Source organism: Fistularia commersonii, chromosome 11 (genome assembly GCF_037954325.1).
Source record: "Fistularia commersonii isolate RoL2024-O1a breed Wild chromosome 11, RoL_Fcom_v1.0, whole genome shotgun sequence".
Lineage (NCBI taxonomy): Eukaryota > Metazoa > Chordata > Actinopteri > Syngnathiformes > Fistulariidae > Fistularia > Fistularia commersonii.
Window position 1 is genome coordinate 6,124,873 of NC_141294.1, and position 24,497 is coordinate 6,149,369.

Here is a 24,497-nt window from a genome sequence, read left to right on the forward strand (position 1 = left end):
TGGTGGAGGTTTTAAGTTACCTTTACAGCTAAGCTCCTTCAGAGTATAATGAAAGTATAATTTCATCCCTAGTGGGATTTGCAACTTTTGTGGAAAGTGCAATTCTACAGATTTTGTTGCATAATTTTCCATCTAGTGTGTAATTTATACAAATAGTGTTCCAACAACAAGCCCAATTCTAGTAATAGGTGTTCAAATAGAGACTTAATAGTAGAAAAAGTGCCTTTGGACAGTGCATATTAATGACAACACCAAAAACCGCTTCCAAAAATTGACCTTGTGCTTTACATGGGGTCGCATGATATAGAATCATCTAAATCTGGGGATGTTGGTCTTATTTAAATAAGAGCGATTAAAATAAGGATATTGTCAATGCTCCAGTATAAAAAGCCATTTGGCAAATGTTTTCATCAATGACTTTCCAAAAGTAAATTTCCAAAAAAATGTATGTAAAACAGATCTTATAATTGTGTTCCTTAGTGCTGTATTGTGTTCCTTCAAACAATCTCTTGTATTTGTGTTACTGTCAGGGAATTTGAAACAGTTTTATAGATGAAAATCAATTAATGCCTTGCCTTGTGGGGCAGAACATATCCAAGTCAGATTAGTGAAAACTCTGAAATAACAATAAAAAACAAGTGTGTTGCAAAAAAAATTGATAAAAATTGATTAAAAAATTGATAAAAATTGATAATCAGAAATTGATCATCAGTGTCATCGGTGACATTTTGGGCACATTTCAATCATTCCAACCTTGCTTTTACTAATAATGCATCCCTGCCAGGGAGAAGCCCATCTCTGTCATAGAACAAAAAATCCTATAAAAATCAAAACAAAGATGCAATGGTTGACATCCTACTATTTCCTGACTTCCTGTCAGTGATCCCAAATCCATACAACCTGTGGAAGACAAAACTTTATATATAATAATATATATATTCTTTGGCTCTAGGATTGATGCTTTCTTCTCATCTGGGCATTATATGTACTATTTCCAGCCTGCTATCTTTGGCTGCAGATGCTGTTTGTGGCAACGTCTCGAAGAAAACTCAAGTTATGAACTGGCCTATAACCCGATGCTGTTCTGTGGCAACAGCGCTCTGCTGCATCATGGAATAAGCAATATCTAACATGATGCAAAAATAACAGTTCTCAGTGGTTTGTTTGCCGTTGGTGGCTGACTCTGTATTTTCATTGCTGGGTATAGAAAATAGCAAATAGCACTTCCAGATGATTGTTTCTTTGTAAAGCTTAAGTAAGTATGTTTATTTTAATATTTCATGCTTTGAGGGAACAAATCAAATATATTACCTTTAACACTTTTTCATTGTGTCAGAACAAACAATTTTATAGTTTGGTTTGGTTTTGTTTTTTCCAAGAAGTATAGCTGCTTCAAACCTTGCTTGCCTACAAACACCATAGAAGAATGTCATCAACCTCTTTTTACTCTTGTCACTGAGAGAAGGAGGAATAGGCTGACATATCAATGGGTGGATGTAAGGAGCAAAAGAAAAGACGGGAAAGAATGCAGAATGTGTCTTTGTCATTAATGACGGCTCTGGGATTTGAGAAATAATGTGTGCTGAGAGATTCTGGACCTCTGAGAGCAGAGGGGGGCTGGGGATTTATTAAGGCCTCAGCCCCGTGGGGATGGCAGTTAACAGACAGCCTGTGTGTGTACAAAAACACACATATATGCTCACAGGTTCGACAGCTGTGTTTGGACAGAGCACCCTTGTATGTGACCTTCTCCCTGGCCCGTTCTGGGCCCTCATGAATGCGTTCCAGCTAAAAGACTCACTTTACTCCCTCTCTACTTCAAGGCTCACCTTCGACACTGGAAGTATACAGCATCCACCTACTTCCTAACAAATGGGGATCCAGATTTCATCCAGCCACAGATCCAGTGATTATATTTCCTGAAGGCGAGCTTACTCATGAAACATCCTCATCCTACAGATTGGCTCAAATATCACATCCCGTCTGGTGAATTCAGCACTGTCACCTTGTGACTCACACATGTTTTCAATAACATCAAATATTTGCGATAATATCAAAAACATTTACACTTAGCATACTGAACAACTTCAGGAAACACCCCCTAACTTCCCCACTCACACACCACATAAATCACAGCAAACAACATTTTAAGCACAAATGAGTTCTGTGATGTTCCTTTAGTAAGCCGCAGATTGTGTAAAATACTGTTGCAAGAAAGGTTTAACTGGTGTCTGTTTCCTATTTCTGTGGTCAGTGTACTTATGATTCAGTGAATATATCTTGCTTTCACAGATGATAAGGCATAAGGCATTTTTCCTGGCTTTGGAAAAATACAGAAATCTTTTCACCATTGTATTTGACAATTAAGAAAGGAAAGATAATAAAGCAAGTTTAATACTATTTATATCAGTGTGCAAAAACAGTTACAGTTCCAAAATGAAATTTGCCAAAATAAAAAAATAAAGTTGAATAAAATATTGGAAATTAAAATAGAAACAAATTTCAGAAAAAAAGCTCCCTCAAAATCATTTTATTTGCATCTGAGGATGATCAGTGTTGCATGGCCTTGGAAGACAGAATCTAAAAAAATTACTGATACTGTTCAGATTTCTCTTGTTTTTCCATTTTATTTGTCTAACAAAATGAGATAGTTGGTGAAAATTCCAGATGATATCCTCACCATACATTCATAAAAGCTGACATGATATGATTAATTGAGATGCGGCCCCTAATATCTACACAAGCCAGACTTTCTAACACAAATCTCCAATCAACCACTGGATGCGAGTTAACCTTTGTTTTTTTTTAAATTCATACCACAAAATATAGATTACGCCATCAAATAGGGCAATCAATGCAAATTACCTTTATTTCGATGGACTTAAACTTTGCCCAATAATTCATACTGTCATGTCATTCCATTCTTTCCAGTCATTCTTTCCAGTCATTCCGTGAAAACAAAGTAATTACTCGGGGCAAATTCAAATTTTTACTCGAAAATCCTTGAAAATTAGTATGTGAAATCTCCAAGCAATGTGTTAAATGTTGGAGACTATACCAAGTTATGTGTCAAAGATGCTAACAGTTTAAGTCGCTCTTCCTATAGACACATCCATCAAAATTCAGCTACTGTTAATAGCTCGAACATAATTAAACGTAATACACACACACACACAAACTCCAACACAATTTGGCTGCATGCTAGGAATATGTAATTCCCTTAAATGGGCACTACATCAATAGCATTTGTATGTCTGGCTTATTCAGAGTTAAGTTGAAAATTTGGAATTTTGCTGAAATTATACTACCATTTGCTTACATTATAGTTAACTAAATTTGCTGCTGATGATGGATTGATTTATCGATCAATGAATGGACAGATCAGTCTGTGCAGGTGACCATGAAAATGTGTCATATGCCACTGATTTCAGCTGATGTCCCATGAATCCATATCATTTATAATATTTGAATTGTTTAACGAGTGTCCTCGATAAAACATATTTTCGATTGAAAATTAGAAAAAAAAAAAAAAAAAAGGCTCATGTTGTTCACAGTACCTGGGCAACCTGAGCGCCTATATCTGTTTTTTGTAATTAAGCTGCTGGAGAGAGAATTTTACTTGTCTACAGTCAGATTCCAGTGACAGATATGTGAGCTTTCCAACCGGGCTCTTTTTGTTCTCAGATCTCAGTTAACAGACACTGCTGTTGACAAAGTGCTGGACAAGGAGATGGAAATTGATCTCACTGCCAGATCTAGACAGCAGGGTTAGAGAGTCTTTTTTTTCTCCTCATAACAGCCATGTGAGGTGGGACAAAGTCACTGATTTACAAGTTACAAAGGGCTAGTTTGGGTCAGAGTCACCCCTCCCGATAATTGGGGGTGTGGGTTTCCTCCCGAGCCTGGGTGAAACTGATTATCAGCCAAAAAGATTCAGCAGCATGATAGGTTTACAGACATCTTTATGCCACTGACTGGACCTAAAGCTCTTTGCTATCAAATCATAAATATTAAATATTCCTGATGTTAATGTATGCAGTCTTATTGTGTGATAAGAAGCTTAGCAGAAACCAGTACCTGGAAAGACCCGGCATGGGGATGTCTTGCTATGTTTACTTGTAGCTCCTCTTAGTGCAAAGGCCAGTTCAAATTTAACAACAAACTTTATCCTTGTATTAGTTCGTTGTCAGGGCTAAACTTTTGATGCAGCAGCTGTTGGCAGTTCTTTCATGTTTGCATGCCCAATTTTAATCAGAATAACTTTTAAGTCTGAGGAATTTTCAAATAGCATCTACATACATTGCAATTATAATTGCAAACAGAAATCCAAAGCATTAAGCATTTATTAGTTTAGCAACGTGTTCATCTTCCAGAGTAACATCTTCTCACGAGACTCAATTTCATCACTTTATTGTATGAATCAAGACAGCAGACATTCAGACAGAGAGGAACCCAAATGCAACCAGAAGGAGCTTTATCCCAGTCAGAGCAGACTAACACATATGCACACACTGTCCAAAACACTTCATTTCATTGGCCCTGGTGAAACCGAAAGCCTTTTTGCATCGAGAAGATGTTGATTTTTCGGTCCAATCCCGCAACCGCGCTGTGACTCTGTAGTTTATGGTCAGCGGCTGCCCCTAAATATGCCCCTTGACAAGGATCCCCGAATGTCAGAGCTGTGAACAACATCTCTGATCTTTTTATGGCTGTCATTTTACTATTAATAAAATGTCTAGATAGAATACTTTCAGCAGCAGACTCATCTTCTGTTTATGACTGTTTTGATTCAGGGGATGAGCACCTTGGTTTCTTGTGAACTGGTTTGACCTCAGCAGAGTCTGGCTGTAACAAAGCCTGTGGGAGGGCACTGCCCCTCTGCCAGAGCAGCGCCCTCTGGTTGCTTGCCTCTGTCTCCTGAAAGCACCAACACAATAAAAGTTTATAGTTCCCTCCTTTGTCTCATTATTCCTCCTCTCCTCTCTGTTTTAGTGTTGCTTTTTTTTTGATAGAAAGCACATTTCTGTCCTCGACACCACTGCTGTGTTGGCAGTAATTCAGGCCAGGCTGGCAGTCTCTGTATCAGGCAAGCATAAAAGGAAGGATAAACATTGACCAAGCAATGGCACGCTCATCAGGTCATAAAGTTTTATCACCGTTGAACTAAGGTCATTGCTCATCCTGCACGTCTTTTCTCTCCAGCTTCCTCTCAGTCGCATTTTCAAGCAGTTTAGCAGCTACTATAACAAGTGGGAAACAGCTTTAGATCGTTGTGCAATAACATTGACAGGACATTTTTTTAAGACGAAGCAGGCGCATGATTTGTGAAAAAGTGGTAGACGAAGTGAAAGTTTCAGGTAAATGAGAGGGTTTAAAACAGCAAGAGGAGTAATACAAGCAGGTTCCGTGGTGAGAAATCCAAAAATGATGACTGCTGCAGGTGCTTGTGGGTACCTCAGGAAAACACCATTTCAATCATCCAGTACAATGGAGCAGTGTGAATGGCAACACAAGCTGTCAGTGTTTTCATTTCGATTAATCATATTGCCGCCGTTGTTCGGAGCATGAGCAAGACTTATGATCAGATGGCTCAGCTAATTTGATTATTTGTTTGAAACTCAAACACTGGCTGTTTTCATATGAAATAGGAGTGTAAGATAAAATGTCAAAGACGCAATATTTTCAGAAGATTTGGCCTGTAATTAAGGACCTGTTTAGTCAAGCTTTAATAAATATTTGACAGGGGATTCTCTTCAGTCATATATTCATTATAATATGTTATATCTCTTGTGCTGTCATGACACAGATTGTTGTGGCATTCATCATTAAGGGTGTATACATAAACACACACACACACACACACACACACACACACACACACATACACACAAATATTAGGCTTTTTGGATTTTTGATGCTAATGTCATGTTATTTGTAGTATTTCATATCGCTATAAATAATACAGTAATCTCATTAGTTTCATCGATATTATTCTCACTTGTTTTCAGATAGCTGTTTGCACCGCTTCAGTTGCACAACAGAAATAAAGAAAATAAGAGTTAAAATCACCTTTCACAACGATGACTTTGTTAGAATGTAAAAAAAAAAAACAACAAATGAGTTGTTTCTCATTCTTTCCTTTCTTGTTCGTACCATGTTTTCGTCTTGAAGATAGAATCCATTCAGAAACATCCAGTAAATTCCTGAGCAGATTGCCCATCTGCCGAAAGCTGGAATACTTTGGATTCTGTTTTTTTGTCTTCCCCGCTCGATCCAATTTAAATGTGAGCTTATTTTTGTGCCATCATGTTTTGTTGGGGTGTTACTGGCTTTGGCTCCTGGGCTTATTGGAGTGGTTGTCTGAGGAAGAACTTGTTAAAATGTCCACTGCTAGTTTACTGAGACACGTGGGTGGGCCCCGTCCTTTTCTTTCAAATGGAGTGTTTTGTCATTTCGTTCCCGTGTGGCTCGCTCGGTCTCCCCTTGGAGAAAACCATTGTGAGACTTTAAGTCAAGTCAGCAGGTGTTGTATCACTAAAACATCATTAAAACGTCTATTAAACAAATCGGTACGTGACCCCCTGTGATTTCCATGCACTGGATCAGTTACGTTCGAAAATGAGAAGCTGTCTGTTTTGTGTCACGCTTACAGTTACCCGAGTAGGCAGAGATAATCAAATTCAACATCTGTCATAACTTTTCTACATAGGTGACATTCATCTTGCCTCAGTCTGGGCGACGCAACGCAGAGTGAGAGTGCCCTCTCCAGGAATGAAACACAGCATCTCCTAAAAAGCAGCACTTTGTCTTAGTGTTTGTGTTTGTGCGCCAAAGTACTTCAGGATCCATTTATCACTTCTCCTGGTTTCATGCAGCTTTTTTGTTTCCAGATACGGCATGGACTGTCTGATTCAGTTCGAGGACTTTGCAAATGTCAATGCTTTCCGTCTGCTGAGCAAGTACCGTGACACGTATTGCACATTCAACGACGACATCCAAGGTAAATCACACAAATTGCTCTATATCCATTAAATTATGCCTTCATGCTCACCGTCATAAGAAAATCAGCTGGTATATCAATAAGTAAATACTTGGCAGGTGCTACAAAAGCCATTAACCAAGGATATTGCATTTTTTTCAGTCCAACATTAAAAAGCTCCGAGCATCTCGAATCTGCAAAAGTGTTTAATGTAAATATGATGACCACTAAAAACTGTGAATAATTTATGTTTTAAACAATTGTGAAAAGATGAAAAACGACTTTCAGATTCTCCTTGATGGTTTATAACTATCTTTATATTGCATGATACCATATTCCAGCTCAACTATGTTATTAGGTCTTTAGATGTTGTGACAGTTGGTTTTAACTAGGGGTTGTCGGTGCCAGAAACGACGTGTTTGTGATCTCCGTCAGGTACAGCGGCGGTGGCGGTCGCCGGCCTCCTGGCCGCTCTGCGGATCACCAGCAGCAAAATATGTGACCACACCATTGTGTTTCAAGGAGCAGGGGAAGTAAGTGACATGTATAAAGCAAGGCTATGAAACACAATTATTTTCCTTTTGAGGTATACCAATTGTAGACTATTTTAATGATTATAGAGTAAAATATGATTAATGAGAAAATTGCAATTTAATAAGATGATAAATCATTTCTGTTTATTTTGTTTCAACCACACAATTACAGTGTATTGCTTTAGGAGAGGTTTTTTTTAAACTAAAGTTGAGACTTGGAATGAGAACCATATGCAAGAAAATGGTCTGATTCATGATGAATTAATGTGTGTTAAGTTCTCATTTTAGTTTTGCAATTTGTAGTTAATTGTAATTAAGCATAAACAATAGCAAATTTTGAGAAGTCTGCCTAATGGCAACAAATTGAATAATATAGAAACCAAGTTTGTACACTTGAGGTATATGAAATCAAGTTATCGTTCATACCAGGACCAGCAGCTTATGGCAGCCCAACTCTGAAATATATTTGACGAGTGATAAACACTTAAACAAACAGGCATTTTTCCCCTTTCAACTGTTATACAGCAGTTAATAGGGGTACAAAATTCATTAAGATATTATGATTTGAACTAAACATGACAGTGGTGTAAAGTACTTTTCTAAACTTCACTGTTGAGAAACTTTATCCTTCACTTCTATTTTATTCGAAGTAAAGGAGGTGTACTTTTTTGCTTACTTCAAACCGATATATGGACTTACTCTAGCAAATTTGAGAGAAGGAATATAAAAAAAAGAAAAAAAACTAAAAACATCAAGTTTAAAGATGATATGGAACCGAGAATCTAACGTTCTGCCTCATTAGCATCTTTTCACACTTCAGTGTTATGCTTTGAAATTGAAGAATCGGTAAATGTACCTTTGCTTTGGTCAGTTCAAGAAGGGTAGAACTTCATGACCCTGCCCCCACCCGACCTCCACCCACCCCTTGTATCTTCCACCCAGGCAGCGATGGGGATCGCTGAGTTGATCACAATGGCCATGGAGAAGGAGGGACTTCCTAAAGAAGAAAGTTTGAAGAAAATCTGGATGGTGGATTCCAAGGGCCTCATTGTCAAGGTGCCTTTGTAACATACAAATCACTTTTAGGCATTGAATCGCCAACTGTCCCAATATTTTTGGCCCATGACTTGGAATTGATTCTTTAAAAAAAAGGAATCATCTGAACAGTTCACACATCTGAGGTTGCTGCAGTCCAATTTTTGAGAACTTAAATCCAGCCCCCCCCCCCACAAAATTGTATTTACCACAGGCCTTTCCGAGCAGTCACCGCAAGACAAATTGGAGCGGATATGTTTTCGTCTGACTTTTGAGAATAAGAATCTGTAAACTCCAAGACAGAGTTTTCTACAGTCTTAGACTGAACAGCTAATGAATCTCCACCCGTGTGCATGAGGTCAAAATGAACATCTTGCATATCTAAAAAGGAGGGATTATTAGTTACATGTGGGAATGTTTTTTTGGATCTTCATGTACATGGCAAAGATGCAATTTTCTTTCAGTAAGGGAGCATTTAAAAGTAAATCTTTTAAGCACGCATCAAACACCTCTAACTCACCCTTGTTCCCTCATCGTTTGACCACTGGTCCACAATTTCTGCTCTTCAGGGCCGAGACCACTTGACCTCTGAGAAAGAGAGGTTCGCTCATGAGCATCCACAGATGAAGAACCTGGAGGATGTGGTTCGGGAGCTGAAACCTACAGCACTCATAGGTAAACAAGACTATCAGCCATCAGATGTTACCTAGAAGGGTAACATCTGATGGCCCCCAGATGACCAAAGTAATAATATCACAACAATATCACAACAATAGCACTTTCAACTTGCAAAATACATATTTTATTGCCTGTTTATATATTGTATCGTTATTTTATTGCCTATCTGTATATTTTATATATATTGTCTATTTTGTACAGTTTTATATTTGTATTGTCCCGGACTACAGATGGAAATAAGCTATGAGCTACAATCTGGTACAAACATCTCCGCCTCTGTCCTTAATGGAATTGTACACTGTCCTAATAAACTTCTAAACAAACAAACAAACTAATATACCACCAAGACACTACTGCCTACATTCTGTTCATGTACCTTAAAAGTCACTTTAAGACAGCACAAAAACACATATTTTTTACAATTGCATACTTATATTTGTGCAGCTTACATGTCATGATGGCAGAGAAGCATTGCGGAATCAGACGCAATATAAATGTGCGTCCCAGAAATAGTCCGTTTTGAAGATCTTTGTTTCTTGAAAATTAAAAATTTTAAAAAGGAGACTTGGTTTTTGTGTTACAGGTGTGGCAGCTGTTGCTGGAGCGTTTTCGGAGCAGATCATCAGAGACATGGCTTCCTTCAATGAATGGCCAATCATCTTCGCCCTCAGCAACCCCACCAGCAAAGCCGAATGCACTGCTGAGCAGTGTTACACGTTTACAGAGGTGCAAAGTTTTGAGACCATGTTATATTCATATACATCCGAGCACCATGGTTTTATATATATATATGTGTCATAAAACAAATCCTTCTTGTGCTGCAGGGGCGAGGTATTTTTGCCAGTGGCAGTCCGTTTGATCCTGTGACCTTACCTGATGGGAGGACGTTCCATCCCGGCCAGGGAAACAACGCCTACATTTTCCCCGGTGTCGGCCTGGGTGTCATCGCTTGCACCATTCGACATATTACTGATGAAATCTTTCTCACTGCAGCAGAGGTGAGGCATTTATTTATCATTCATGTTATTTAAGATTCACGCTTTTGTTCGAATCCATTGAGGACAGAATATAAATAATACAAGGTAGATTGTACTGTATATTCGTTTTAAGTAAGCTGTTATTGACACGTCTATGAGACTCATGACTATTTCATACTTTAATGCTTTTCTTAAGGTTCTTAGTCATCCGGGTCTCGGTTTCTTCCCTCGGAGATATTTGAACTCTCAGCCGAGGGGCTTCTTCTGTTCAGCCCAACAAATATGATCCCATCAGCAACCCTTCCAAAGGCATTTATGGTACCTTTGACCGAGAGCTTCATGAATGGTGTCTAAACAATAGTCCCAGCTCCCCAAAAAGTACTCTTCTGTTCTTCTGTTTACATTTTATGGTGTCAAAGTAAGGAAGACAAATAAATCACATTAATGCCACCATGAGGTGAATCTCCGGACACGGTGTTTCCACTATGTTAATATTGGTCTATCTGAGGGTCAACTCCTCCCTCTTTCTTGATTTCCTTCTATTCCGAAAAGGTTTTGGATATTTACGTTTCATTATAATTGTGGTAAGCTGTAGAATATCTTGCTGAACTTGATGAGTTTTAAAGCTGCTTTATTTATTTATTTTTTTTCCTAAATAGGCTCTTGCCCAGCTGGTGACGGAGAAGGACCTGGCGGAGGGAAGACTGTACCCTCCCCTCAGCTCCATCACCGAGGTCTCTCTCAATCTGGCTGTCAAAGTAAGAGATGAACACGGCCTCTTACATTCTCTTGAACATGACAATCTGGATTTAGGTTTTTTTAATCTGATGCCAAACACTGAACCAGAAAGCATACTGTTTTTATACTTGTGTGTTACAGATAGTTGAGTATGCCTTTGAGCACAACATGGCAAGGCTTCACCCAGAGCCGTCTGACAAAGAAGCCTATGTGCGCTCCCTGGTGTACAGCACTGACTATGATAAGCTGGTCATGGACGCGTACCGCTGGCCCGAGGACAGCATGACTGTCCAGACATGCAAACTGTAACGCATTGATCAAAGAGGTAAATTAACTACTGCTGTCCAATATCATTATGAGGTGGCTGTTTGTATATCAAACAAGATGTGTAGAATGTCAAAGTAAACCTTGGAAAAAATAGTAATCAGCTTCTACAGCTTCTGGAACCAAAGATAATTTAGCTTTACTTATCCGAAAGATTAGTAATCTACAGTAACTTGTAAAATGATGTCACTAGTAATTTAATGCACCAAAGGGGAAGTTATCTAAATGTGAAAGCAGTTTGCAGAATGTATGATCAATCACACAAATAGCTTTAACACATTTACAGGTTGCAGGGATATGTTTTGAGAAAATCATCCAAAGCTTATTTGTAATTGTACTGCAATGTTTCTTTTTTGACAGTGGTAGCTTATATTCAGGGAACTTACTGTCGAATAAAACAATTATTTTGATTAAACTTTTCTATGTTTGATCATTACTTTTGTAAAAGTATAATGCAAAGAAAATGGACCTGCTCGGAGAGTACGTTGTGTGAAATGCAGCTTATGGTGCACCGGTTCCCTCTAGTGGTCACATTTTACCATTGCAATTTATATGGACGTTAATTGACATGATCAGCCCTGTCTGTTGTAGCGCTTTTCCCTCTTTTTTAACCCTTTTTCTGAACTTTTTTTTTAATCAGTCCGATGTAATACATCAAGACGTATATGAGAAAAACACTATTTTATCTGGTTTTGACTTAGTCATTGTTGCTTAAACGTGATGGCCAATGCTTAACCTCGTGGCCAAAAGTAACTATTATACAGTACATGTATGGATTCATCACAATAACATGCAATAAACCAGTGGTTGTGATCCAGATGTTAGGAAGGGCCGGGGAAAACAAACAAAAAGACATTTTACATGTAAACAATCCGCACTGTGATAGAGTCGGCTCTGGTTTTTAGGTAAACAGCCATGTGTGTTATACAAAATGTGCACATAGGGCAAATTGGAAAAAAAAACAAAAAAAAGAAAAAAAAGAACAGTCACGGTAAGTCAAGTAGTTTATGGCTGTCTGATGATGTCTGCATTGAACGGAGACATTTTACATGTAAAACAATCAGCACTGTGATAGAGTCGGCTCTGGTTTTTAGGTAAACAGCTATGTGTGTTACACAAAATGTGCAAATTGTGGGCAAATTGGAAAAAAAACAAACAAAAAAAAAAAAACAGTCACGGTAAGTCAAGTAGTTTATGGCTGTCTGATGATGTCTGCATTGAACTGAGAATGATTTCACGTTAATGAATCAATGAGTGGCCAGACAGTCAGTACCAGAGGCATCGGCTGGCCCACTGCCAATCTCTGTGTGAAATCAATAGAGAAGCAACCGGACCAGTCAGCGTTCAGTGTTGAGCGTCCCGCTGCAGGCAACACTCACTGAGACAAACATTAGCTTTTCTCACTTTCCTTGCCTTGCCCTCCCTTACAATCCCCCCTAATAGCCGCGGGCAACCACTGCTCGGACATGTGGATCAATGTGTCTCAATGTCAACACCATCAGCTGTCAGTCGGCGACCGGAGCCATCGCCGCTAAAAGTTACATCAACGTCTCAGTAACAAGTTTACTTTGGCTACACGGATCCAGAATGTTTTAAAGGAGGGAACTATTTTTTCCGTCTTCTTTCCATGTGTGAGTGCTCAACCTGAAATCTTACTGGCACCCCGGTGGTCACAGACAGAGTGGGTGTGTGGCAGCTGTAACCCCACGGTGATTTGACCTTGTTTACAGTCTCATATTAAATGGCACCTTGCTAAGACCTTGTGATCAGTGCCAATCAGTAGAATCCCTAAGGGAATGCAGCCTGTTTGAGTCTGGCCGCCCCTCCTCCCTAGTCCGATGTCTAATATAAAAGTAAAAACCCCTCCTCCATCTGTCGTACCGGCAACTGACATTTAACTTGTCTTGCAAGTATGTGTGACAAATGTTTTCATCAGATAAGGTTCATGGTGGACGGTTGTTGTTGTGATTGTTGTTGGCGTTCTTTCTTTCTTTCTTTCTTTCTTTCTTTCTTTCTTTCTTTCTTTCTTTCTTTCTTTCTTTCTTTCTTTCTTTTTCTCCATCTCCTACCTCAAATACCCAATATAAGATATGTATTAGGCTTATTTCAACTTATCATCGTCAGGCTAGAAATATATGTGATATATGACACATCTTTGGATTTACCAGAAATCAGTACAACTATGTCATTAGATGTGCGTCTATTGATTTGGGTGAACTGACATTTTCAGGTCTGTTAAACACAGTAAGTTCCAGGGGTTGACCAGCAGATGGTGCTTCCATCTATATTTTGCAAATGGATCAGTGAAAGTATCCATTAAACAAAAGCAATTCATTAGAATTTATTTCTTTTTAATATCAGGGCCAGAAACCGGCTGTGGTGTGTAATTGGAGCTCAGTGTTGATAACCTTATTGTGTCTGATAAGCTCAATGGAACAATTGTGGTAAATTATGGTAATATTATGGTACTAATGGCTGCTCTACACAATCAAATAATTTGTAATCAAATAAAAACATTATGAGGGGGGGGGGGAAATCCCTTCTCTTATTGAGGATTAAAATCAAGCAGGTAAAAGATTCTGAAAGCAATTTGTTCATATTGAACACTTTGGTAACTGGGCTTTTTATTTTGTTTAGCCAAACATTACCCTTGGTTTCTGAAGTAAATGTAGACATTTCAATTGTGATGTTTAACTATATTAATCTCATTGCCATTGTAAAAACCTTTTAGTGCAATCCAAAATGTTGCAAATATTGAAATCTAAAGTGCATTGAAAGCGTGACTAACCCCCGGCATTTGAATTACATGCTATTTACAACTTAAGGATCTTACCATGCTTGTTTCCATGACCCTTAAACCGCACATGTATTCCTGCAAGTTACCAATAAAATACAGTATGTGGAATGCAATCACACTGCAATATTGAAAAAGTTTTTTTCTAAAAGTTATTTAGAATTGAATAAATAGAATTTGTATGAATCCATGCTTCTCTTCATGGATGGAAGCTCTAGCCAATGTAAGATGAAAATTTGAAAAGTGTCTACTTCTTGTCGCCTGAAAATGTGATTATTAAGTCAAACATTGTGCTTGTGACTTATTGATTTGGCTATATGAAAATTATTTTGCATACATAATAATAAGTATTATTATCATTAAAATAATAACAATTTATGATAATTTCCCGATAGAGAATTATACTGCAAGTACTTAATCTTTAAAATCAGCTCATTCAACAGTCACTATATATTCAGGAAATGTATGCAAGTGAAATCAAGTAAAAGTACGCATAATAAAAAAATGAAATCTTACATATGCATTTATATATACATAGAGAATAGAGAATTACATGTATGCTGTATACTAAATGAGACTGCATTTGATATGTTTTGTTAAGATTCTAATAAGACAACCATTATCTTCATCTTCAGATGGCACAGGTAAGCGTGCTAGAAATATGCATTTACATTGTTTTATAGACATTTGAATGTTAGCAGCATTTTTATGTTGTTATAGTAAAACCAATTTCAGCACAAAAATACTACAAAAATAGTCATATACTGTAGGTACAATGTTATCATTGGCTACTCGTAATAATAGTAATTAAAAAAAAAAATTACATATAGCGAGACTTGACACAACGAATTTTGGAGTGTGATTCCAAACAAGTTGCCAGACCGTGTCACCTTTACATCTCAGCAAATGCGGTGCAGCCTGGCTGGTGGTGGACTGCATTAGGACTAATATTAAGAAACCACCTCAACACAGCAGTTTCATACCATTCTGCTTTCTCCATAAATGATTATATAAGTAATTTGAAGAGACGGCCGGTTTCGCAGACAGTTGGTGAGGCCTGCACAGGTTTAAGCCTGCGAGGCAGTGACGGGTGCAGGTTTCCGACAGCCTGTTGTTTCTTGGGCGGGTACCACGCACAGATACCAAGCAGGAGCGCCAACGCCTCCGCAACTTTTCCATAATTAGATGAGACCTCGCCTCGGCGTAGGATTCTTCCACTGAGATCTGACATGACATGTGTGATCACGACCTAAAAGTCGTGTTTAATTAATTTCTCTCACCAAACACAGAGTGTGGTTATCATTCCCTGTTGCTTCTTGTTGTGGAAAAATGGGCCATTGCATTTTGTAGCAATTGCATTTTTATTTAAGGAAAGGACTTGTAGTTTTTGCATAATTCAACATGCCTGGTCTGAATATTTGTTCAGGTGGAAAAACCTCCTGCTTACCTGTCTTACCCTTGTAAACAGAAGAGACTTTACAGGTTTTAATCCAGTTTAGTTGCCCAGTTAGTTATCGTTAGCTACTGAGGATGTTTTTACCGCCTTTTGAATGTCAGCACATGCCAGCCAGGCTTGTGCTTATTATTCTGCTGTAAAGCTCCAGATGGATCAACACATGCTGAAATTATTACAGACAAGATATTTGCATCTGACCTAAATCCTCCACTTCTGCTCCACTACGCAAGCGAGTCTGTCAAACAAAACAAAAAAAAAAACAAAAAACATAATGACATTCTTATGGAACATTCACACCTGACCATCGGCTGCATATTGAGACAGGGTGCAATATTATTGTCATTCCAAATGCAGGCACGGATACTCGAAAAAAAACATACCTGCATGATTCAAAACATTTTTTTTTTTTTTTGAAAATTCCTAAATATAGACATATTATGTAATTAAAAAAATTGGTAAATGCTTCCAGTTGTCATATTACTACTTACACAAAATATTTTTGTATCATATTCTATAATTATCATGGGGACATTACATTCATATGCCAGTGGCTGGCATGGTATATGATATGATGGAATATTGTATTTTTTTTTTTATTAATAGAGCACAAATGCTGACTCTTATGGGGAGCGAATTAACCTAGTTCTGAAAATAAACGAGCATTAGTGACTCGCAGAGAGGTGAAGGCCCGCCATCATTCAGTCACTAGCAGCTTGGACTTGCTTCAGCATTTACATTATAAAGTAATTATGCATTTGCATTACAGTATATGATTAACTTTAGCAATATCATCTGGTGTTGTAATGTTGATTTAAAAGACGAATGTAAATAAGTGAATGAACATTTTAAAAGTGAAACTTGTGAAACCCTTACTTTGCAGTCAGCATCAACTTATTGGAAATTAAAAAACAAAGAAAAACCTTTCAAATTGTACATCATGAAAAAGCAACTGAGCTTGGCTGGCAGAAATGTTTGCATTCACATCACTTTGAGAACAATAGGAACATTTGTTGTGAAATGAATATTTATGTCTTCAATTATCTCAACATTGACAAAAAGTCTGAATTTACAAGAGACAGGATGGAATAACTTCTTAACAACGTATGAGAAACAAAGTAATTATTCTCACCACTATGTCTGACAAGAATTGTTTTAGCAGTCTGGCTAAACTGCTCATAATAAAACTGGATGTGCTTGGATTGGTCACATACTGAAACCACATTGATCATGCATGCATTATGAGAGATTAACAAGCACGTACTTGCAACAACAACCTACGCTATTGTTTGTCGGATCTTCATTAATTTTGTAAATGTTTGTGCCAGTGATGTACTGCCAAGTTTTATCTACATCAAAGCGTCCGCGCCTCTTTATAAACCCAGACATTAAATCACATGCATATTACATCTTGAGCTCAATAAGTTTACTAATGAATTGTGAGTGGCAGTGGCAGATTATGCTTGTTATGAGGGGCTAAAAAAGTAGTTTGTGGCTTGTGCGGCTATGGCGCGTGTTGTTCGTGTGCGGTGCTGATTATGAATGCGAGGTGTATGTGATGGTAATGCAGCCTTCAGTGCTCTTCTTGTCCATGAATAACCAGGTCCCCTTTGATGTGGCCATGATGGGCAAGGTGGCGTCTTTTTTTTCATCAACTGCGGCATGTAAATCCGCCCGCTGTGTTATCTCCTTAACTGCTCAAGGGTCCACCTGAGTTTGTCCCCCTGACAGACCAATAAAAAAGAATCTACAAAGGCTGTATTTTTTCCTTGTTTTTGATCAATAGGTCACATTTTTGAACCGTCCCGATTCGACACGCACAGGGACAGGGAATAATGCGTCTATGATTTCAAGTATATGGAGGCCATTTTTTTACTTTATCTTTTATTTTTTGAAAGATTGAAAATGTCTGCATGTCGATACAGCCCGTTTCACAGGTTTTCCTGCTGATTCTATTCTATGGGTTATTTTCCTCAGACGTTTTCAGCTCCGGCTGAAACAAAGACCACCTTTGTGAACATTTTGCAAACCTTGATAACCACCTGCTTAACTTTAATATGTGCCAGCCCACCCATCTGCATGATTTCCTCTCCTACCAATTACAGATTGATAACTAAAAGAATGAATACACACTAGTTGAAATCACATTCCAGTTGTAACAGCTGAATTTTTGAGGTTCATTGTGCTTTCATTTTTACATCAGTGAAAATATGAATATCTGAGATGCAACAACTGGTGTGATTTTCGGTGTTGAAAAATATACTTGTTTTGTTCTAAAAACTAGAGTTGATATGCAGGAATTTAAAGTCCTCCATGTCACAGATGCTGAGGAAGTTTTTTTAGAAGGAGAGAAGGTCCAGTTTGCATTTCAAGGATGGTAACAGTTTTTTGTTTTTTCCCCTGTAAAACCCCTACCAGAGAGCCACAAGTAGAAGGGCATCACATTGATAAGAATGTCAGCCACCTTGTTTAGACTAGTGGCCAACAACATGGATGGGACCATCACTGGCACATATTCTGGCAAACATTCAAATGACAATTACGAATGCCAAAGTAGAGAGGATTTTTCATGAAGTGAGATTTGTCAGTTAGTGGAATTGTTAGAGTCAATGGTGGACTGCAGTATTGACATTTATTTTGACTCTCACCTGGAAAAATGTTATTATAAGTTGTTTTGGTTTTCTTTTTCCTGCTGCAATATCCTCCATAAATGCTATCCCCACTTGCAACTGGAAATGCAGTGGAAATGTGGGATCCATTGAAAAGGCTGACTTTTGAGCTTGGAAGTGGGGGACAGGCCCAGGTGATATAAAGGCACTGGGTTCTGATGTCTGAGATACAGAATCAGAAGAATTGATAAATCGCCACACAAATTGTTCTTTCACATTTTCTTAGCATCAGGGGCTCTACTCTCAAATAAACGGGTGTTTGGAAAAAAAAAGAGAGCGAATGAGTTGAAAGTATTTCCATCACGTTGCATTCTTGAGATGACCAGCCGTGCAGATCAGCCCAGGTCAGAGAGGTCAAGGTGAGGAGGTTGACTGGATGTTCCAATGGTCAGACAGACGAACCGACCCGACTGGGGTCTGCATTTAGCGATTATCAATGTCCATACTTTATTTGACATGACTGACGCTGTCCTGCACGTTAGCCACTTCATAATCGTCACCACAATGAGAAATGTGCAGAAGAAAGCGCAGCATGGACGTATGAAGAGATTTAGACCTGCACAGTAAAGAGTTTATCGTTGGTGTTCATGGAGATGTTGCTCTCTGCTTCCCGACTTTACGGGACCTTTGGGATCGACCACTGGCAGGCTTATCCGATAACTCCTAAATGAGCAATCCAAACAAAACAATAACTTTAATCTTTCAACAGAGCCTCCTATTTCCTGATCAAAAAGGAGGTTGAAAGATGCAAAACTGTCATGTTGAAATTTTTTGCTGTTACGATGTGGTGGATAATTTATATCACACTTTTTTTTCCTTTTCTGTTAAATTGAAATTTAAATGTAACGGGGCATTCATCTGCATAGAATTGACCAGAGTTTAACGTAGCACATTTTGGAAGTGAGGTGTTAAAAAAAAAAAAAAAAAAGATGAAATAGTCCTCTTTGGCGAGCTCAGACAAGGTGATTTGTTGCGACGCCTCCTACATGTTGGAGGCAGCGACTGATATAATGAGGAAAATTGGAGTTTTCCCTCAAGGGTGACATCTCACTTTAACTAGCCGTTGCATCCACATTCTCAAATCCCCTCACTGTCCTTTTTTCATGTGCTCATCAACAACAACTCCGGGAATTGTAGGCAATTTCAGTCCACAAGGATCCGCAGGTGCATCCTTGGAATTCCGGTGAAAGAAGTCTTTGGTAGATCACCACGGTCCTTCGGTGGGATTTGAAGATGCTGCATCCTTGAAAGGCAGCCGTTTGAGGAGCCATCCTTGACACCGAGAAACACCGGGTTATTGCGCGGGCAAAGGGGGAATCTGGTGTGACAGATAAAGGTTAATAACATAGAGAGACAGAAACTTGGACTGATGGCAGAGAGAATAGACTACTACAACTGATTGTCAAGACACAGTGTCTTAATGAAATCATACTGTGTGTGATTTTGCGTCTGTGTGTAAGTGTCCTCATCCTATGCAGTTTGCATATGGGTGGATGGCTCATTATCTATTGTCTGCAGGCACAATGGCCTGGAGGCCAGCCCACGCTGGCCTAATAACCCTCAGCTCAATACCTGTAAACAGCCTGCAACCAAATTGAAAACCTAGTGTAGTATCATCATGACGCCTCATAAAGACAACGAATAAAGAGTTTGCTTTTTTTGAGCTTCATCTGTTGCTCTGTGGCGATGTTTTGCAAATGGAAAGTTACAGCAGGGAAGGTTTTTTTTAGCAAAACTTCAATCTTTTTTGGTCATACTTTAATTGCGGGTGCACATATTAGTATGATTTTTTTTGAAGTGTTACAAAAATGCTGTCAACAGTTATTTGAGAAAGTACAAATTATAAGCTATACAGGTTGATGAATAAGAAATATAGAACCAAGACAGCATTGAGCTACAGGCTTTTAAAATTTAGTGCATCAGCTCACTAATGTATTTAACCCTAATTTTTTTTCCCGAATATGGTCCCATATGCATGCCCGGAGGCAATGAAATCGGAGATATATTAACTGTGTATGTTGCAAATTAGACGTATACTTCCTTTAATTGATAAACGCGGTCCTGTCATTCATATAGGTCACACAGTCGACATCCATCTATCACCTCCACCCACAAGGCTCTGAAACAAATCATGGGAGAGAGCAAATCTAAAAAAAGAGCAGTGTTATTCACGCTCCACTGTGTATGGGCTAAGTAACAGTAATCTAATCAGATAAAAGACTAGTCAACATACAAGTTTCGTCGGATATCTCAGTCGCTGTGTGCCCACCACAAGCTCACTAGTTTCCTGTCAACGTGTTGGTTTCCATTGCACTGGGCTCTGATGTTATGGACCTAATTCTTTTGACGCTGTTCTTTAAGTGAGTTTTGCGATTAGGCTCAGATCTCTCAGCCACATCTCCCATTATCTATCTCCCCCTCTCTGCCTTCACACTCCATGAATGTATCTCTCCACTCTCTCGCAAAGTAGTTTCTATATTCTAATGTGTCCTTCTCCATTCAGTAAGCCATATTCCACTCTGTAAACTGATTGATGTTGTATCCATGGCATGTCACACGGATGCTGTTGCTCAGACAGGTTGTCCTGGAGGTCAGATAAATGGGAGCCCAAACCATATTTAGATATTTGATTGATGTAGCTTGATTTTAATGAAAATATCAGCTGATGAATTTATCATAAAGACAAATATATAACCTCCAATTTCAGTTTGAGTGTCTGCTACCACAGGCTCTTTTTTATCATTATCTTCAGAAGTCCATCACTAACTTGAATAATTGATGATTTGATTCAGGCAGGACTAAGCTGAGCGGATTGGGTGTTCAGTAAATGTAAAGTTATATGAGTGTTTGTCTTTTTGAAGGAAAGAGAAAGAGTTTGTGGTTTGTACTGACAGTCCCTTTGATTGGATTATAAGCATAAAATTGATTTTTATTCAGCACACAATTAAATGGTGTATATGTTCACACACACAAAGAGTTAATTAAGTCAAGTAAGAAAAATTATACATTTTTTAATCTGAAACACCTCTAAAATATAAAAGAAAATCCCCTTTCAAGACCCCTGCAACACAAGACCGATATTTTTTTCTTCCATATTTCTCATGTAATATGTAGTTGTCATTTAGTCTTAGTCATCTTTCTGTACTTTCTGTATTGATCAGCATTAATCCAGCTAGAGACACACCCTTGGCTGATTGCAGTGAAGCCCTCAAGATGCTCTTCAGTCTAAATCTTGGTCCACATTAAGCCGGGAGGAGTCATTATGTGACCCTCGTGTGTCTGACCATGCTGGTCTTTCTGGGTCGGTCAGTCTCGATCTCTCTGCTGCCGCTGCTGCTGTTTCTGTTGCTTCGGGCCAACGAGGATGGTCAGCGAGGCCACATGACTTGGGGCTATGGGTAAACTCGGGCAGGTCCTGGTCCCTGAGTTGCCGCCTCAAATTTGCAGTTAGTTGGTCTGAAGGGTCTATGTGATGGGTCAGGATGTGATCGGATCCGAGGAGTACTAATCCAGTGGGCTGGTTGGGGCGGGTTGGGACTCTGGTGTCCCATTAAGTTTGGCCTGGAGGATCATAAGGTTACAGTTTGAAGAGTCTGGATTGGCCATGAGTAATGTGATCCGAAGGTCCGCAGCGCAGGGATCATTGTAAGACTACCAGGGTAAAATCAAGAGAGAGCAAGCGAGACGGAGAGAGCGAGAGAGAGAAAGACGGAGCGAGCCTTTGTCCATTGACAGTGTGTGTTTTCCCCTTTTTTATGTCTTTTTGGATGCTCCTCGTGTGATAGAGATCTGTCAAAGTAAATCAGTGCAGTGTGGACTTGAATTCTCTGAAATGCATTTTGGGATGAGCTTCGATCAAAGCCAGTGGTCGTAAATGTGAATATTGCACAGAAAATTAAGATTTTCTATAAATGCGCTGTTGGACTTTCTGCAAGATTTATTGCAAATGAACTGTTTCTGCCCTGCTATCCTTGGTATTGTGCATTTGTTTTTTTTCATGGTTTTGTAAAGCACCTTAGGTGAATTTGGTACCAATCCGAAAATATTGTCTCATAAAACACAAATACTCAATATATATGTATAAGGTATAAGGTGTGCTTTTAGCAATGATAAAGTCAGTAAAAACATGCATCATTGTTTCTTCTGTCTTTATGAGCTAGTCCTTTAAATTATTTTAGTATCAGAGCAAATAATGTTTTAGTGTAATGATAAGACAGTTGAAATGGCTCATATGATCTGCATGTCCAATATCAAAATGAGAAGCAACATCATCGTTATAATATCCATCATCAACCACAGCAGTTGAAGCATTAGAACGATAAGTCTACGATTTAAAAATATTTATTCCTCAAACCCAGTCTTGGCCTACTTTACTAGAATTAAAGTGAGACAGAAAACGCGATATTTACAGGTAAAAAAATTTCAAATATCAAGCATGTTCACTAATTTGGGACATTTACCTTTAGGACATTAAGACAAATGTATAGCCCATGGGCAACATTGCTCAAATTAAGGGTGATGTAATCACATTCAATTATGTCCCCAGGAAACGTCCTTGTTAGATTCTCTTTTTTTCTTTTCTCTTTGAAGGTTCAACTCATGAAATTAATTGGATCCCATCTCAGCTCAGTTTATTGAACATGACACTTCAAACAACCAACCCTGGTCTTTATGCGCAACAATATCGAGTAAAATGAAGGGATGAGATAAGGGAAAAAAAAATAGTTGTAATTAAAATTAGATTGCTGACCAGTTAATTTGGCAATTATGGTCAATTAGACAGCATGTGGGGAAGTGTGAAAATCGTACTGGGTCTTGAACCTCAAATGAGCATTTTGACACTGTGACCTGTTTTTGCCTCCAGGGGCAGATACATGTGAAGAAACAAAGCATGGTGTCAAAACAGGAATATTAAAGACTGCAGTTTAATCTCCTTATTGATTTATGAAATGTATATTTGTTTTGAACATCTTTTCAAATTATGCTTTTTATTTTAAGCAGAGAGCAAGCTGGCCGTGTCAATCTTAAGAATATAGGAGTGAATGGTTATGTGTGACCTGTGCTTCTATGGATTCGATAGGACAATTATTATTTGAATATAAATTAATACTTTCATCAACACCACTGTCCGCCACTTGTTCCTTCTAAACCTGCATTTATTAGTCATCTGGCAAAAGGAAAAATGTAAAGATACTTGGAAATTAAAAAAATCACGTTTTCAAGGAAAAAACGCAATGAGATGCATACTATTCATTTAAATTCACAGAAAGAAGTGTTGCCTCTAATTTTTAATGATCAAAACAGTCTGAGAGAGATTGATCTCTCTTTTTTCCAAACATGATAAGCATCGGCCATTTTTATGAATGGAATTTAAAAAACAATTGTATATAACGTTTTTCGCAAAGGTGATAATAATTTGATGTTTTGGGGATGAAAAATCAACTTTTGGATACTTCAAATATGACTGCATTACAATAAACAAGATCACATCTCCCTCCCATTGATAACCCTTTTATCCCTCTCACTCTGCCCTTCTATTTGATATAACCACCATGTGGACAAGGCAATCCCACATTTATTAATTCCATTATTAGATTAATAAGTGCATACTTTTACACACACTTATGGGCATTAGGCTGAGATAACATGTATCAAAACATGAGTTTTGATACATCCAAATACAAAGTATTGATAAGCGATGAATATGGTCAACCCCGTGCACGAGTATCGCACATCACTCATCAGGAATATTATTTTTTGAGACGATGACCACAACAATCATAAAAGTAATAACAGAATAACATTTTGGGAAAAGTCTATCCAAAAGTGGCTGTTAATGTATTTGATTTAGGATTGGGGGTATGACCCCCCCCCATCATCATCCCCTCAGGAGCAGGGTTAGTGAAGTGTATGACTAAATTGTTTTTTAATGAGGAATTTATGCACTTAACATACATTTAAATGCCTGTGCACATTTTACAGACTATTAAAATTGAGTACAATTTTTTTTTGACTAATAGAAATCTTGTAACAGAAAGGGTTTATTTTCAGATAAATAACAAAAGTTCAGCTTCAAGAGCTTCAACATCCCATTTTCTGTCCTTGGGTCTATTGGAGTACGTAGTGTAGAACTACCTGCCATAAGAGAGCAGAGTGGAGCTTGTGCTGCACTCACTTCATAACAGCTTTCATATGGCTCAGAGGTTATTGAGAGGAGCGGAATTTCATGCTTCACTTCTACTCAGTAATAAGCAAAGTAAAATTATCATGGATGAGACAAGAAACCAAATGATGTTCTGTCTCTGAAAGGAAAGCAA

At 38.3% G+C, this 24,497-nt stretch overlaps 1 protein-coding gene across 1 annotated transcript in view; it reads left to right on the plus strand.

Moving 5' to 3' along the window:
* me1 (malic enzyme 1, NADP(+)-dependent, cytosolic) overlaps positions 1-11,674 on the plus strand; it is a 71,290-nt gene extending 59,616 nt beyond the window's left edge. Inside the window, exons 7-14 of the mRNA XM_086154669.1 lie at positions 6,891-7,000; positions 7,415-7,512; positions 8,455-8,568; positions 9,117-9,222; positions 9,809-9,951; positions 10,050-10,223; positions 10,862-10,960; positions 11,082-11,674. Coding sequence (XP_086010795.1) covers positions 6,891-7,000; positions 7,415-7,512; positions 8,455-8,568; positions 9,117-9,222; positions 9,809-9,951; positions 10,050-10,223; positions 10,862-10,960; positions 11,082-11,249 — 1,012 coding nt within the window. The 3' untranslated portion in view covers positions 11,250-11,674. The remainder of the gene's footprint in view (positions 1-6,890; positions 7,001-7,414; positions 7,513-8,454; positions 8,569-9,116; positions 9,223-9,808; positions 9,952-10,049; positions 10,224-10,861; positions 10,961-11,081) is intronic.
* The last annotated feature ends 12,823 nt before the right edge of the window (positions 11,675-24,497 follow it).